The sequence below is a fragment of the Tachysurus fulvidraco genome, chromosome 3 (genome assembly GCF_022655615.1).
Source record: "Tachysurus fulvidraco isolate hzauxx_2018 chromosome 3, HZAU_PFXX_2.0, whole genome shotgun sequence".
NCBI lineage: Eukaryota > Metazoa > Chordata > Actinopteri > Siluriformes > Bagridae > Tachysurus > Tachysurus fulvidraco.
In genome coordinates, this window is record NC_062520.1 from 31350888 (window position 1) to 31367505 (window position 16618).

At 42.8% G+C, this 16618-nt stretch overlaps 2 protein-coding genes across 3 annotated transcripts; both read left to right on the top strand.

Moving 5' to 3' along the window:
* The first annotated feature begins 1681 nt into the window (after positions 1–1681).
* On the top strand, positions 1682–10859 carry kctd5b (potassium channel tetramerization domain containing 5b). Its single transcript, XM_027161019.2, has 6 exons — positions 1682–1948; positions 6008–6116; positions 6976–7067; positions 8105–8200; positions 9070–9195; positions 9282–10859. The coding sequence occupies exons 1-6, from the start codon at positions 1727–1729 to the stop codon at positions 9309–9311; spliced, it is 675 nt and encodes a 224-aa protein (XP_027016820.1). The 5' UTR covers positions 1682–1726; the 3' UTR covers positions 9312–10859.
* A 1180-nt stretch (positions 10860–12039) lies between these two features.
* Positions 12040–14978, top strand: ube2ib (ubiquitin-conjugating enzyme E2Ib). Of its 2 annotated transcripts, none has more exons than XM_027161020.2 (7): positions 12040–12177; positions 13133–13209; positions 13297–13380; positions 13477–13549; positions 13695–13804; positions 13897–13976; positions 14110–14978. In XM_027161020.2, exons 2-7 carry the CDS (start codon positions 13144–13146, stop codon positions 14171–14173), a joined length of 477 nt encoding a protein of 158 aa, XP_027016821.1. In that variant the 5' UTR covers positions 12040–12177; positions 13133–13143; the 3' UTR covers positions 14174–14978. The 2 variants fall into 2 exon arrangements, with proteins under 2 accessions (XP_027016821.1, XP_027016822.1); XM_027161021.2 differs by lacking the exon at positions 12040–12177 and adding an exon at positions 12563–12709.
* The last annotated feature ends 1640 nt before the right edge of the window (positions 14979–16618 follow it).

Genomic DNA, 16618 nt, shown 5'->3' on the forward strand with positions numbered 1-16618 from the left:
GCTGCCTCTCTACATTACTACGATAGAAAAGAGGTGTTATTTGTGTAGTAACAGCGTTTAGCTCAGGAGTTATTGACTCGGGAAACTCCAACCTGTGAATATGTGGCCAACTTCCTGCTCCTTCAGTTCTCTCCAGCGCTGGAAAGCTGATCCTATATTAACACGTCCTACTTCTTGTCCTTATCGTAAGTCTTTCTTCTCTTTCTTTCTTTGTTTTTACCCTCCATGTCGATGTTAAAACCGTTTTCTGCTAATGTCACACATGCGCACTGAACACTCTCTCCGCCCATATCGACAAGCCCCGCCCCTTTCTGCTCATCGGCTACACGTTTGTTTTGGTTTTGTTTTGTTTGCCGGCCCGACGCAGTTTTCTGAAGCGTTTCTCAAACAAGGAGACCCCATCTTTAACTCCATCAACCACGTATATAGACACTAGTGTTGCCAGATTGAGCATAATTTATGTGCATTTTATGCACTTCCTGTAATTGCAGATAAACAAACAAGCAAAAATTTTTTCGGCCCGACTCAGTTTTCTGAAGCATTTCTCAAAAATCTGAGACCCCACCTTTAAACAAGGTACAAACCCTGACCCATGAACCCAAACTAGACAAGCTGGTGTTCTAACCCACTGAGCCACCAGGTGATCAGCTTCAATCTCGGAAACATTTATCTGTTACTTGACATCTGCTATAACCTGTAAAAGCAGTTTGTTGGATATCCTGTGAGTTTTACTGGTGAGAATCTGGTGGTGTAGTGGATCGAGACACCGATTTACAGTTTCATGGTTGCTGGATGGATTCAGACACAAGCTGTGAACGATGATTCTTAGATTCTGTGTTAAAAGATGATTAAAAACACACAGAATCATATTTTAGAATCTGATTGAACTGAATTTGAAATCCTAAATAATAATAAAGATGTTTTCCAGTGCAGCTTATATTTTGTTTGTAGTTTACATGTTGGGTTTTTAACTGAGAGCTGACAAGAAGAACTCCAACTCGAACACTGTTACGTGACCCTGACAAATAATTAGAAACAGTTTTTCACCTTCAGCTCCATAAACAGAGCAATGAAGTGGTATTTTAGTCTGTTATTCTGTCCGGCTCTCAACTGCACACTACACAAATAGGCCATTGTGCTCATCAGCTCGGAGGCAACTGTGTTCTTTTCAAGGACTTTGTTTGAACCAAATCTTCAGTACTTTAGAACCTGCCTGTTGCTGCTACATCTCCAACATCAACAACAATCCCCAATAACTGAAATAACACCAGAAACCAAACAAAATGAGCGAAAGACAAACTAATCACATTTTAAATAGTTTAACTGAAACACATTTTGGATTCGACTTCTCCTTTAACAAAGCGAATCCCAGTGAGGGATTCCTGGTAACGATCTGGCAACCCGTCACTTCCAGGCGATAGACTGTGTTTGTGTTTTCACTCGCTGTAGTTTGGGGATCCGCGCGCGCGCGACAGCAGCTATGCGCTCATCTTAAGCACTGAGACGTGGACTTTTAGAGACAGTTTAATGTGGAGACGGAAACAGCTTCTCAGGATCACCAGGAGAGTTGATCTTTTCTCATGTAACATAAATCGGATCTGATCGGACGGTCCGGTTTGTGCGCTCAGGGAGAGACTGTGTGTGTGTGTGTGTGTGTGTGTGTGTGTGTGTGTGTGAGAGAGAGAGAGAGAGAGAGAGAGAGAGAGAGAGAGAGAGAGAGAGAGAGATGGACATGGACGCGGACGCGGAACCGGACGCGCGCGAGCGTGACACCGCAGTGGTACCGGGTCCGGCCCAGCGCGCGTGCAAGCTTGCCGGCTTGTCCCGATGGGTCCGGCTCAACGTGGGGGGCACTTACTTTCTCACAACCACGCAAACTCTGTGCCGCGAGCCCAAGTCTTTCCTGTACCGACTGTGCCAAGAAGATCCTGAGCTCCGATCTGACAAGGTAACGCACTGAAACACCGGTCAGGGCGCGTCCTAAAGCGCACAGCACCAAACACACATAAACACACACCAGTGTTACAGGGACAACACTTACAGCCCGAACAACCCGCACGAGCCATCATTATACTCATATAGTTCTCTTTTAAAACTAAATTCTCCAGGAGATTACAATAAACCAGAAAGAAACACGACAAATAAAGCCCCAAAACCAAAAGATTATTACATTGTCCATAAACACAGAAAAATAAATAAATAGGAATTAAATGAAACAAAACAATTCAAAACATAACACCAAAAGCACACAATTCAGAAACATTTAAAAAAAATGGAAACACAACAGCGACAACATGAGAAACAAAACAAGAACAATGTAAGGTGCAGAAAATCTTTACAATTTTATTTACTTATTGTTCACACACGTGAAAAATTGTCCTTCTAATGTAGACCTGAGTCGTGTTCTATAACCAGGCTGTTTTATTTAAATAGGAAAGTTACTCAACCAAACAGGGACACACACACACACACACACACACACACACACACACACACACACACACACACACATACACACACACATACACACACACATACATACACATACACACACATACATACACATACACACACACACACACCTATACATACATACATACATACACACACACACATACACCTACACACAAGCACACACAGATACACACACACACACACACACACATGCACATACACCTATACATACATACACACATACAGTGCACACACATATACATACACACCTATACACACACACACATACACACACGCACACACAGATATACACACACACCTATACATACATACACACACATACACCTACACATATATACATACACACACATACAAACACACACACACACACATACATACACACACACACACACGCACACATACATATATATATATATATATATATATATATATATATATATATATATATGTATATATATATATAAATAATATAACTGTACTACTTTAAATCGTACTTAATTCTGGACTTTTCTTCATTAATAAAATTGGGACAGAAGTCAGTCATGTGTGCGAGTCGTCACTGAGGCTCGAACCTGAGTACATATGAATTTAAATAAACTGTGACTTCATTCTCACCTGGAAGTCTCAAAGAGCTCCCCATGAGAGCCTGTTATCAACACAACTAATAGGCCTACCTTTATTTTCTGCCTGATTAAAAATGATTCAGTCAGGCATGACAAGAGGGGGGGGAGAGAGAGAGAGAGAGAGAGAGAGAGAGAGAGAGAGAGAGAGAAGTCATGTGCTGTAGAGATGAAAAACAAACTAATACAATAACAAAGTGTTGTCTTGTCTGACAGATATTTTTTGTGCAAAACAAAATAATGGTGCAAAATTATGAGGTGGAAATTGAAGCCGAACGTAAATGAGGTCCGAGTGTTTCAGACCCTGATGACTTGCACATACAACCTTCTCTAGGGTTTCCACAGAACGGTAAGGAGCAGAACAGCCGACTGGTTTGAGCTGAGAATGAGGACACTCTGTGACTCGTTACAACCACAGTGAACAGAAAAGCAGCTCAAAACACACGTCGTCTTTGATCTCAGACCATCACGAGGTCTTCTGTTAGAGTTCTGACGCTACTGAACCCGGACAGCTCTAATTTAGTGTCGGCTAAACGGGAAAATCCTGAAAATGACCGAAACACCATGAAAATGATAAACGTTTTAAAACCTGTAAAATTTCCGTACCCTACACCCGTCACGTCATATATGCAAATGATATAATCTGCATAGCGTCAAGGTTAAAACTTCATATCTTTATTATTTGCATAGCGTTTAACAGATTATTCACTTATAGAAGAGGTTTGGAGAAAAATATAAAATGAATAAAGGGACCTGGGGGCACGGTGTCTTAGTGGTTAGCACGTTCACCTCACACCTCCAGGGTCGGGGGTTCGATTCCCGCCTCCGCCTTGTGTGTGTGGAGTTTGCATGTTCTCCCCGTGCCTCAGGGGTTTCCTCTGGGTACTCCGGTTTCCTCCCCCGGTCCAAAGGCATGGTAGGTTGATTGGCATCTCTGGAAAATTGTCCGTAGTGTGTGTATGAATGAGAGTGTGTGTGCCCTGTGATGGGTTGGCACTCCGTCCAGGGTGTATCCTACCTCGATGCCCGATGACGCCTGAGATAGGTACAGGCTCCCCGTGACCCGAGAAGCTCGGATAAGCGGTAGAGGATGAATGAATGAATGAATAAAGGGACCTAGCGTAAAAAGACTGTCCGGTCTCAACCCATAAAGAAACAAATCCCTCAGTATATAAAATGTTTTTATCTGCATCTTTGAGCATTTCCGCTCATCATTCATTTTGTACTCGCAGCTTTCTGTGCGCTTGACCTTATAAGGAGTTTTGTGGGAGGGACTCTATGCAAATGAGCTGTGCACCATACATGTGCCAGGTACAAGGAAAATCAGCGTTTAAGAAACTTCTGCTGGTGTAATTTAGGCTGTTTTGCTTTACGTAAACGTTTACTCGCGATGCTACTTAACGATCGATGCGTTAGGCCCGTTGTGTGTATAAAGAGTTGTTCTGTTGTCGATCCTCTCGCCCGTCTGTTTCTGCTAGCCGAAAGCAGCTTCAAGCCGCAACATTTAGCTGCCGCGAGCTTGACACACAGATCTTCCCAGATCTTCACCTGTCACCTGAGAACAAGAGTCTATCTCTCACACACACACACACACACACACACACACACACACACACACACACACACACACACACACACTTCATCTCTCACTCTTCATTTTAACATGTGCAAATGTTCATGTAAACTTCTTTATTTCATGCATCATGTCAATTCTTGACTGATGAAACCAAACGATCAGATCCTTCATTCATTCATATTCTACCGCTTATCCGAACTTCTCGGGTCACGGGGAGCCTGTGCCTATCTCAGGCGTCATCGGGCATCGAGGCAGGATACACCCTGGACGGAGTGCCAACCCATCACAGGGCACACACACACTCTCATTCACTCACACACACACACTACAGACAATTTTCCAGAGATGCCAATCAACCTACCATGCATGTCTTTGGACCGGGGGAGGAAACCGGAGTACCCGGAGGAAACCCCCGAGGCACGGGGAGAACATGCAAACTCCACACACACAAGGCGGAGGCGGGAATCGACCCCCCAACCCTGGAGGTGTGAGGCAAACGTGCTAACCACTAAGCCACCGTGCCCCCCCCCCCCTCCATCAGGGGTCTCAACGTACGCTACACATTACAGACACAGATTTCCTCTCGTTATGACAAACGTTTCAAGCCGCTAAATCATTCATTTATTTTTCCCATATAAGTCCCATAGAAGCGACGGTGGTTTTTAGTGCCCATGGATTGACTGTTTAAGTCTTAGACTGTCCACCTGTCCCTGGTTGTATCAGCTTCTCCTCGTCTCACAGCCTAATGGCAGATTGTAATCCCAAATCCTCACCGATCCTACGTAATCCCGCTTTCTACGCCCATTAACGTGCCTGGATTAACACTGATCCACCTTCTCCTGAAGCTCAGTCGTTTTTATAAAGGGTATATTTTTATAAAGTTAATAATAACCCCACAGCTTGTGTGTATCTACTAATACTATTATATCAAAGGTAACTTCGTGTGACCTCATAAGTTTTTTGTTTTTATTAAATAACATACTAAGTTAAATATTCTAGTGGGTTTAGGAATGAGAGATTATCAGCACGTCGAATATATAAAGCACTTAAAGGAAGGTGGAAGGTGGAAGGTAGAGGTCTGCTGTGTGTGTGTGTGTTTTATTCATGAACCTCCTGCTATTAAGGAGCGAGCTGCTGGTCTGAAGTGAACACACACTCCTCTGTGCATTAATATTTAACCCTACGCTTTCTCACAAGAGCTCTCAGCTTACAGGGACAAATGCTTGAGAGCTCAGATATAAAAAATACTGGGGATTTTACAATGGTACTGTCATTTAAAAAAGGTGTGTGTGTGTGTGTGTGTGCGTTTGTGTGTGTGTGTGTGTGTGTGTACCAGGATGATGTGGGTGCATATTTGATCGACAGAGATCCAGTGTACTTTGGGCCCGTCCTGAACTACCTGAGACACGGCAAACTGGTCCTCAACAAAAATCTGACAGAGGAAGGTAACAAACACACACACACACACACACACACAAACACACACACACAGACACAAACACACACACACACACACTGCTTTCACCATACAGATGGTGCTATGGTGTTCCAGGTGGTTGCAGGGTTACTAGGTGGACATGGTTACTAGGTGGATGCTGTTATTATCTACACTACTGTATATGGCCAGAAGCATGTGGCCTCCCATCCTAATTGTGAAGTTTTCACAGACGGGTGCAGCAAACAAAAATCCATCCAGTGAACCGTAGTTCTGTGGGAGAACCTCCTGGTTGATCAGAGAGGTCAGAGCAGAATGTCCAGTCTGGTTCGAGCAGGTTCAGAGCTGTTAGTCTCCTGACAGGTTGCTGAAGCTACAGTGTGAAGCTCCTCTTAATTAGCTAGCACTTCTTTAGTGGGTCTGTTGGTAAATTATTACTTGGTCTGTCTCAGGTGGGTTTGGTGAAAATAAGAGGGCGGGGCTTCCTCTGAGATATCCGTATCTGATGCAGTGGTTAGTCAGCGAGTAACACTTTCCATCGAGCTGCACCTCCGCTCCAGCACCCAGGGGGTGGAATGAACTTCCCTTAGAAGACCAAAGACCTTCCTCTTCACTACACATATAAACAGGTCCTGTGACTGTCACTGTACTAACAGGGTTTATAAAAACATTACAAACACATGACAAGTCTGAAGGGGGGGGGGGGCGCGTGGTAACCTAGTGGTTAAGGTGTTGGACTACTGATCAGAAGGTCCACCAAGCTGCCACTGCTGGGCCCCTGAGCAAGGCCCTTAACCCTGATCTGCTCAGCTGTATAAACGAGATAAATGGGCGTCGCTATTTAGCGTTCCTGTCTCTGTCTGTTTTAGGAGCTCTTGAAGAGGCGGAGTTCTACAACATCGCATCGTTAATTAAAGTCATCAAGGACAGGATCAGGGAGCGAGATGCCAAAACCCTACACGTGAGTGAGAACTCGAACACGTTACTTTCTACATTAGCGAGATTTTCACTGCAGATCCTGATAATGCTACAGCCATGTGTTGGCTTGTGTATGGGGAAGAGGGTGGATGTCTCTTAGCAGTAGGTGTAGCAACATCGACTGAGCTGGAAGGTAGCTGGAAATGATGAAAAACTGAAGTAATCAATGATTTGCTGCTTACGGTCTCTCTCTCTCTCTGTGTTCTCTCTCTCTCTCTGTGTTCTCTCTCTCTCTCTGTGTTCTCTCTCTCTCTCTGTGTTCTCTCTCTCTCTCTGTGTTCTCTCTCTCTCTGTGTTCTCTCTCTCTCTCTGTGTTCTCTCTCTCTCTCTGTGTTCTCTCTCTCTCTCTGTGTTTTCTCTCTCTCTGTGTTTTCTCTCTCTCTGTGTTCTCTCTCTCGCTGTGTGTTCTCTCTCTGTGTTCTCTCTCTCGCTGTGTGTTCTCTCTCTGTGTTCTCTCTCTCTCTCTCTCTCTCTGTGTTCTCTCTCTGTGTGTGTTCTCTCTCTCTCTCTGTGTTCTCTCTCTGTGTGTGTTCTCTCTCTCTCTCTCTGTTCTCTCTCTGTGTTCTCTCTCTCTGTGTTCTCTCTCTGTGTGTGTTCTCTCTCTCTCTCTGTTCTCTCTCTGTGTTCTCTCTCTCGCTGTGTGTTCTCTCTCTGTGTTCTGTCTCTCTCTGTGTTCTCTCTCTCGCTGTGTGTTCTCTCTCTGTGTTCTGTCTCTCTCTGTGTTCTCTCTCTCTCTGTGTTCTCTCTCTCTCTCTCTCTCTCTGTGTTCTCTCTCTGTGTTCTCTCTCTGTGTGTGTTCTCACTCTCTGTTCTCTCTCTCTCTTTCTTGCCCTGTCTCTCTCTGTGTTCTCTCTCTCTGTTCTCTCTCTCTCTTTCTTGCCCTGTCTCTCTCTGTGTTCTCTCTCTCTCTCTCTCTCTCTTCTCTCTCTCTTTCTCTCTCTTGCCCTGTCTCTCTTTCTGTGTTCTCTCTCTCTCTTTCTCTCTGTCTGTCTTTCTCTCTCTCTCTCTTTGTCCATCCAGACTCCAGTGAAGCATGTGTACAGGGTGTTGCAGTGTCAGGAGGAAGAACTCACTCAGATGGTGTCCACCATGTCAGATGGATGGAAGTTTGAGCAGGTGAGAGAGAGAGAGAGAGAGAGAGAGAGAGAGAGAGAGAGAGAGACAGACCCACGCTTTTCAGCTCATCCCTCTATCCCTCTTGTTTTGGCAGCTTTGTGTGATTATGGGCCCTTGTCAATGTAGGCTATGGGCAGACAAAGAAGTCTGAGTTTCTCCTGATAATGTCTTGCATGGAGAAGGGGGGAGGAGTCATGTCAAACTCACCCCGCCCACTGAGGAGAGACGTGTCCATTAATCCCCCGTTTTCTGCAGTCATCTGGTCGTCGTGTGATTGCATGACGTCTCCTACTGGCCAATTTTATTTCCCTCGTCTTGTTATTACTGTCTAGGTCTCTGTGTTAATGTGTGAAAGGAAGCGATGGGAATTAGGACTCGTTCGTTTATGACTCATTCATTAAACACAAATAACGCTAGAATTAGCCATAAACCTTTATTCCTCACTGAATCAAATGAATCAGGTCGTTTTTTATTCTTGCCGTCGATGAGTTTGGCCTGTTTCTGCTTGTACAAAAGGATTCACTTACCTGATTCACTTAAAAGAGTCATTTATGATAAACGAATCATCTAGCAAGTGTATAAGCATGTTTGTGCATGTGTGTTGCTGTTTTTGTGAGTTCATAACAACGGGGCCTCAGTCACGTGTGCTGGGCATGTCGGAGCATGTTGCCACTGTCATACAGCTGTGTGTGTGTGTGTGTATGTGTGTGTGTGTGTGTGTGTGTGTATGTGTTCCAGTGACGTTAACTGTGTTATTTTACATTGAATGTTATTCCTTATAGCAGAATTTGGGAAATTTAATTAGAGAAAACGCAACATTTATGTTCTTCTCTCTTCGTGTGTGTGTGTGTGTGTGTGTGTGTGTGTAGCTGGTAAGCATCGGCTCATCCTATAACTATGGCAGCAAAGACCAAGCCGAGTTCCTCTGCGTTGTTTCCAAGGAACTTCAAAAACAGTCATCCGGTAACAACAGCCAGCCGAGTGAGAAAGCCAAGGTAACGATTGTGTGGTGCGTCACTTGTTCTTGAAAATAAAGACGACTTTCTGATTTTAACTGGTCCTCTTTCCCTTTTTCTTTTAGATACTCCAGGAGCGAGGCTCACGGATATGAGGCTCTAAGATAAAAACGTCTGCATCTTGAAACACATACAAGTTTTAGTTTCGGAAACATTTTCTCAGACGAAAAACGCCACCTGATCAAGCCTGTAAATGACTCTGTAAATGCGTCTCGATGACCTTAACGTGTTTATTTTGGGATCGTTTTATCGTTCGGTGTTAGTTTTATTAGAGCCGTAGAACTTATCGCTCCTGAACATTTCCGTCGATAGATCGTGAGTTGATTTTAGTGCCTGGAACCTTAACTACCTTAACGCTGCGACTAAAAAGACCCTCCACTTTGAGATCCACTGAATTAAGAGCAAGACTTTAAACATCTTAGTCTGGTCATGTTGAAGTGAAAATGTCTGTGACTTGAAGACTTCCCTCGTCGCTTAGATTTAGTTCGGAGATGTTGCAATTTCGTTAAATTAGCAAGCTGTTCGGGGCACTTTGTAAAAGGATGCCGTAGCACTGGACAAGACCTTTGAAGCACAATGTTTAATGAGTATTTTGTGTACTTATCTCAACGGGCTGAGGCGGGTTGGGTGTCCACTGTCTGTCTCGCTGTAAACCTTCTCCATGAAAATTCACGTAGACTTGTCGGGGGGGAAATGAACAAAAATGTACTGCGTAGCTAAACACTGTGGCCCTGCGGTGTTCTGTAAGAGAATGTGGCATGATAGGAATCTCAGGGAACAAGCGAACGATCATGCAGTCGATTTGAACAGAATTTTTGTGGCTGCGGAATTTTATTATTGACCAACACGGTCATGACTTCTCAGAGCTTTCCCAAGTCTTGGCAGAGTTACGGTTACCACTGCTTTCGGAAAAGTTTCGCATTTTCCAATAGTCGCATAGATCCACAGCACTTTATTCCCCTTGCACCACTAGCATTTTTTTAAATGGACTTAAAGAAGAATGAATAAAGAATAATGTTGTTTAATGCTGTAATTTACATCACAGCAGCTATAATCAGCAGTCGTTCGCTGACCAGTCTCGAGCATCCCTGTCTATTGATTTTAATAAGACAAATAAATCTAGCTAGTCACGTTAGCGAGAGACAACGCAAAGCTGCTGTCCAGAAGATAAACTAAAAGGACCAGCTTTTACCTCTGAAGTTTAGAACTCTCTGACGCTGGAGACGCCTTCCATAGCTGTTTAAAAAACTCCCTTAGAAAAGGAAAAAGATTGTATGTTTTTATACGAGCGTTAGAGCGTTAGTCGACTCACACAAAGTTAGTGGTGTTAGTCGACACTGAAGATGCCAGCGCTTATAGTGATCAAAAAAGAAACAATAAACTGCAAAGTATCTCTAGCTATCTGTCTGTAGGTCTCTATTAAACACTATTGATTAAACAGAACCTAAGCCTGTATATACATGAGTCTGGGGAAGGTTTATTTTACACATGATAAATGGTGCACTTCAGGGTCTGCCGGGTCTCGTGTGTAAATCAGACGATACAACATATTTATACGCTTAAACTCTTTTATATTTGAACTCCTGCTCCTTTACTCGTCACTTCAGGCAGTACAGTTACGCTAATAAACGCATTTTAACAGATGTTGTCTGTCTTTTCTTCTCCATGTTATAGCTACTCTGCTGCATTTATATAGGTTTCGCTTGGCCTTCATGAACTCCCTGTAAATTCCACACGTATTTATTACGGGATTTCAACTAAACGAAATTTGTTTTCCACTGATGTTAATAATGTAGCGAAGCAAAGACACTTTAGACATAATAAAGTTGTCTGTAACTCCAAACTATAACTTGGTTTCAGGTGAATAGTTTATTCTACTGTACGTTCCTCGATCCCAGCTCTCTATAACGGTATCATTTTTGCAAACCCTGAAAAAGGTTTTGCGATGATCTATAAACCCGTTAAAGGTTATGATGAATACGCTTCTGAACACAAGAGTAGCATGACTTTCACCCAAACCAACCTCCCCCTGAAACATTTAGAACGTTCCACATGTTGCATCATCGTAGGTTCTTGAAGATCATGGGAAGAAGAATAAGAAGCTTTTCTTCCATCATTCTGTTTACTTTCAGTGAACCTGACAAAGCCACTTTAAAAATACGACCCTGTCAGATGAAACCGAGCTACTGATTAAAATGAAGTATTTCTATGGGGGTGCACAATAAACTGTGTCTAAATAAAGCTGTCTGTTGTAATTCTCACAGAACTTCCAGGTCACAATGACTGGTCGTTTTTTTTTTTTTTACACGTTTTAAACCCCCATATATATATATATATATATATTTTTTTTACCTTGGAGTCATTTGGGGTCCTCCATCCTGCCTCTTTAGCGCCCTCGTGCGGACCTTCAGCTTATTGCACCCTCATCTGTTTCACTGTTGCCATGGAGATTTTCTGTCCCTACACCAAACGCCGTAAATTAGTCAAGTCAACGCATTATTGTTATTATTCCTGTTATTTCAGATATCGTACAACAAAAGCGACCGATTCAAAGCCCGACTAATTGGTTTGTGTCCAATTAGTGCGTGTTTGTGTGTTTTTTGAGGGTGCGCTGCCCCTTTAAATCACAGGGTGTCTAAAACAATGCCTGTGTTTAACGATCGTGTGGAAAGTAAATAAGGGTTAAATAAAACCCGGTACACAGATTTTTACCACGCTTACAATGTATGATTTATAATATCTCCGTAAACTACACTCAGGTGGTTGTTTTTATGTATATTTTTATTGTAATGTAGCATTACGTTCAGGCGATATGACGACCCCCTCGGCGGTCCTACTTAGTCCGGTTCAGAACGGATGTGTTTTCGGGAGGGAAACTTGGCTGGGTTTTGTTTGTCCCGGGTTTAACACGGTTCTAATAGAAGTGTCTAGAAAGTCACGAAGCGGCCTGGCGTTCACGAGGTGAGGCGGTGATCAGGCTGAATGTGCGCTAACGCGGTCCCCGGAGCGCGTGGATGATCTTCAGGCGTTTATTAGCACACTTTAGCGTCTGCGGTCGGTGCGGATGCGCGTTCGCGTCAAAGGAAGTCCAGGTTTCTTTGTCCAATGCGCGGTCATGAATGGCGTCTCCGCCGCTGGGGGAGACTTGTGTTAAAAACTCCGCGGAGACGCGAACCTCGGGCTCGTAATAAAGCTGCATGTCTTATAGGCGACGGCGCGGAACAACGCGGAGTACAGCTGATGATAAATCAGTGTTTCTGTAACGCGTTATACGGCTTCTAGGAAGTGATGCTAGCGGTTAGCATGTCGCTAGCGGTTAGTTAGCATGTCGCTAGCGGTTAGCTATCATGTCAACCTGCTAGTGAAGCTACACAACTAGCTTCATTAACTGCCCGCTGTTGACAGTGTGAGCAGTTCGGCTTGTTTTTAAAACGCATTTTCTAACCAGAGCCGCTGTTTGTGTTCAGCAAGAGTTTATTTTTGTTGCTAACAGGTTTGTTGTTAGCTGTTTTTAGTTATGAGGGAGAGGGGACGAGTTCGCGCGCGCTCGAGTGTTGCGCGAGCACGCGGCTCTCCATTAATTTGAATAAATCGCATTGTTCGTTTGCATATTAATTTTTGAGCAATAAGACCTTTTTTTTAAATTGCTTTTTTTATTTTATTTACTTATTTAAATGTGTTGTTTATTATTAAAGATGACTAACAGCAAGGTGGAGTTTGTGAATGCACAGTGATGAATTAATAAAATGCATTTATTTTACATTACATCACCTTTGGTCGGTTGTTTATGTTAAAAAGAAAATCGGTGTGTTTTATGCGTTGTAAAGTGACTCACGTCACAGAAGACGCATCATGCATTAATAAGATCCTGTTGGTGTTTTTGGTTTCACTTAGATTCCTTTTTTTTTACCTTTAGGATCAGCGGTCATGTCTGGCATAGCTCTGAGTCGACTTGCACAAGAGCGGAAAGCTTGGAGGAAAGATCATCCTTTTGTGAGTTTGTTCTCCAGCACAAACACACACACACACGACACACTATGTCTTAAACCCCACTAACAAAGTCGTGGTGGTCTTTTCTAGGGTTTCGTTGCTGTTCCAACTAAGAACCCAGATGGTACGATGAACCTGATGAATTGGGAATGCGCCATCCCAGGAAAAAAAGGGGTAAGTTTTTTTTTTGTTTGTTTGTTTGTTTGTTTTTTAACAATGCATTTGATGCGACCATGATAACTTTACTTCCTGTCCTTGGTTCATGTTTAGACTCCATGGGAAGGAGGTCTGTTTAAGCTAAGGATGCTGTTTAAAGACGATTACCCATCATCCCCTCCAAAATGTATGTTTTTACAAAGGCCTTCTTGAGTGAAACTGAGATTTCTGAATCAGCTCTGAACCAAACTGCTCTGTCACTAAAACAAATGCCTCGCATGTGAAAACATGTCTGGCAATAAAGCTGATTCTGATTCTGATTCGTCTGGCAGGTAAATTCGAGCCTCCGCTGTTTCATCCGAACGTGTACCCATCAGGAACAGTGTGTCTCTCCATTTTAGAGGAGGATAAAGACTGGAGACCTGCTATCACGATCAAACAGGTTCCACACATACAAAAAAGCCTGTTTCCATTTTTTTAATGACGTTTAGAAAAGTGTATTTTGGGTAAATTTGTATTTTTATTGTTCTTTAGATTCTCTTGGGAATCCAGGAGCTTTTAAATGAGCCCAATATTCAGGACCCGGCCCAGGCTGAGGCTTACACTATATATTGGTGAGACACCCAGACAGACCACACAAACATTCACTCGTTTAACATCAATGCTGCATCAAAGACTTGTGTGTTGTCAAATTAAACGCAGGCTGTTCCTTAACGTTTGCCGTTTTTGTTTTTTTTCTGTTTCCAGTCAGAACAGAGTGGAGTACGAGAAGAGGGTCCGAGCACAAGCCAAAAAGTTCTCTCCCTCGTAGACGGAGGGGTGGATAATTCGGAGGGAATGTCAGCACTCGTTTATTTTTCATCTTCTTTTTCCTCCTCCTCCCCTCTCTCACTGGGACTGAAAGGACTTGACGTGATGTCTGTGCCATCTGCCCCAACCCTGCAGGCCCCTCCCCTGATAGTGATGTCACAACACAGCCTCTGCCCTTATCGAACAACCCCCTCAGCAGGACAGTCCCTGCCTCGCTTTATCGTCGGCCAATCAGAAATGGACCTCATCTGTTCCTCACGTGTTTTTTTTCCCCCCAGTCAACACAAACATGGAGTGACTGAATGAAAACTATTAACTTTCTGTGTATGTCTTGTGAGTCTGCGCGCGCGTGTGCATGTATGTTTCCTCTTCTTTTAATGTCAAAATTCTCTCTTTTTTTTTTTTGGGTCATTTTCCCCCCATGATAGAGAGCGTGCGCGTGTTCGGTAGCTGGGCTGAGAGCTCTGCAGCGTAAAACCGGGTGGAATCTTGCTTTTGTCGCACTTCCCTACATCTTCCACACGGTATAATTAACATCGGGGGGGGGATAATTAGCTTAAGTAAATCAGCCGCTGTGATTTTTCCTGCGGTGGGCCGTACCGAGCGGCTGCCGCTAAAGCCGTACGCGAAAGCTGGCTTAAGTTGAGTAATCGTAAATTTGGGATCATTGTAGGGTCAGACTTACTCATACTCACCAGGATAGCTTTCCTCTTTATTTTTATTTTATTTTTCTGTTTGTTTTTGTTAATGATGGGAACATGTGTCCTGTGTTCTTTTGTTGGTTTAATAAAGATCTTTCTACAAAACAATCGTCTGAAACAAACCTCAATTATATGTAGAACCCGTAATAATAATTTTCACAATCTCTTCGACACCCTTAAAGCTTTCTCGTTACTCGATCATTTAGTACTCGGATTTTAGCCATCGTCTGCTTCTAGCCGCTCCCTTCGAGTGGTCTGTGTATTTAGCCGAAGGTTAAACAAGCCCTCGATATTCTTAATTCCGTTTGTTTAGAAGGTGTAGATTAATTTTATGAATGGAGAACAACCTCCAAAGGGACTTTGGAATACGTGTAACAGTGTAAAACGTGTCATTTTTGCCATGGCGACGTCTTTTGTCAAGAGTTTGTGGTCTCCGTTGTCGACTTTTTCTCTAGTTACGAAGGACGGAGGGTTTTTCAGTTTCAGGCTAACACGAATATTTTTTGGTCATATTAATTTGTGTAACAGGAAAAATGATTCCAGAAGCTAATATTAAAATATTCTGAAATATTAAAATGTTCATAGTTAAAAGAAATTCAAGCCTTTTTTTTTTCCTTTTTTTTAAAAATGCTGTTGAGGGAAAATAATTCACTTCAGTCAACCTGCACCACACCACCAGTCTGTCATCGATTATGTTTAACGACATAAGCATGGGCGTAAATCCTGGGGGGACAGAGGGGACATGTCCCCCCCATCCAAGGATTGCCCCCCCAAAAAATTATTTAAAAATATTGCACTCTCTATTGTGAAAAATATATGTATGTATACCTAAATAACTGTGTAAGTAGAAAAAAACAAACAAATGCAAAAACTGCATTTACAATATAAACAGTATTCCTCACAATGGTTTGACCCTCCCCCCTCCGCTTCCTCACAGTGGTTTGACCCACTGCCTGCTTTCCCAGTACATCTCACCTACTCTGCACACACGAGTCAGGTGTGTGGCTGCGGCTCAATTAATGTTCAACTCCATTAAATAGGGGATTTTATTCACTTTAAATAAAGAGATTCTCTTTAATGTAGTTGATGCAGATTCATTCATAAATTAGTTGCGGCAAAATGCTGATTACCGATGTAATTTTCCATGAATCTGCTATATTAGCGATTAAAATATTACTTCTCTAGTTAACGTTAGCTTGTTTACAATAGCTTGTTAACTTTAGCTTGTTTACAATAGCTTGTTAACGTTAGCTAGTTAACGTTAGCTTGTTTACAATAGCTTGTTTACGTTAGCTTGTTTACAATAGCTTGTTTACGTTAGCTTGTTTACAATAGCTTGTTGCATAGTGCACTGTAACTAACACGCCAAAGCCGTCGAGAAAAACTTTGAAAATAACCATAATGACGCGTCTCCATGCTACAATAATAATAATGATAAAAGCAAAGTTTTTCACTGTGGTGACATACAGTGTCTTTATAAGTACAATTAGTCTGTATTATTTGTGCCCCCCCCCCCCCCCCCCCCCCCCCCCCCTAAAAAATTGCTCATGAGAAATTTTATATTTATTGTCCCCCTACTGTTAAATGAAATTTACACCCATGGACATAAGGGTATATTTGCTTCACACATGAATCTACTTGCTCATTAAGTAGATTTCTGTAAACTGAAACCTGCTTCTTGAAAAAAAGAAGTGTTTGTTATGACTGCGCTTCGAGTCTCTTCAGTCTAAACAGCCCCAGTGTTT

What these genes read in the sequence shown, in the direction of transcription:
- kctd5b (XM_027161019.2), top strand. Translation starts at nt 1,727, where the DNA reads ATGGACATGGACGCGGACGCGGAACCGGACGCGCGCGAGCGTGACACC. An exon ending in CTGAGCTCCGATCTGACAAG is followed by an intron (nt 1,949 to 6,007) that starts GTAACGCACTGA and finishes TGTGTGTACCAG; the next exon opens with GATGATGTGGGTGCATATTT. An exon ending in CAAAAATCTGACAGAGGAAG is followed by an intron (nt 6,117 to 6,975) that starts GTAACAAACACA and finishes TGTCTGTTTTAG; the next exon opens with GAGCTCTTGAAGAGGCGGAG.
- ube2ib (XM_027161020.2), top strand. Translation starts at nt 13,144, where the DNA reads ATGTCTGGCATAGCTCTGAGTCGACTTGCACAAGAGCGGAAAGCTTGG. An exon ending in GGAGGAAAGATCATCCTTTT is followed by an intron (nt 13,210 to 13,296) that starts GTGAGTTTGTTC and finishes GGTCTTTTCTAG; the next exon opens with GGTTTCGTTGCTGTTCCAAC. An exon ending in GAGGCTTACACTATATATTG is followed by an intron (nt 13,977 to 14,109) that starts GTGAGACACCCA and finishes TTCTGTTTCCAG; the next exon opens with TCAGAACAGAGTGGAGTACG.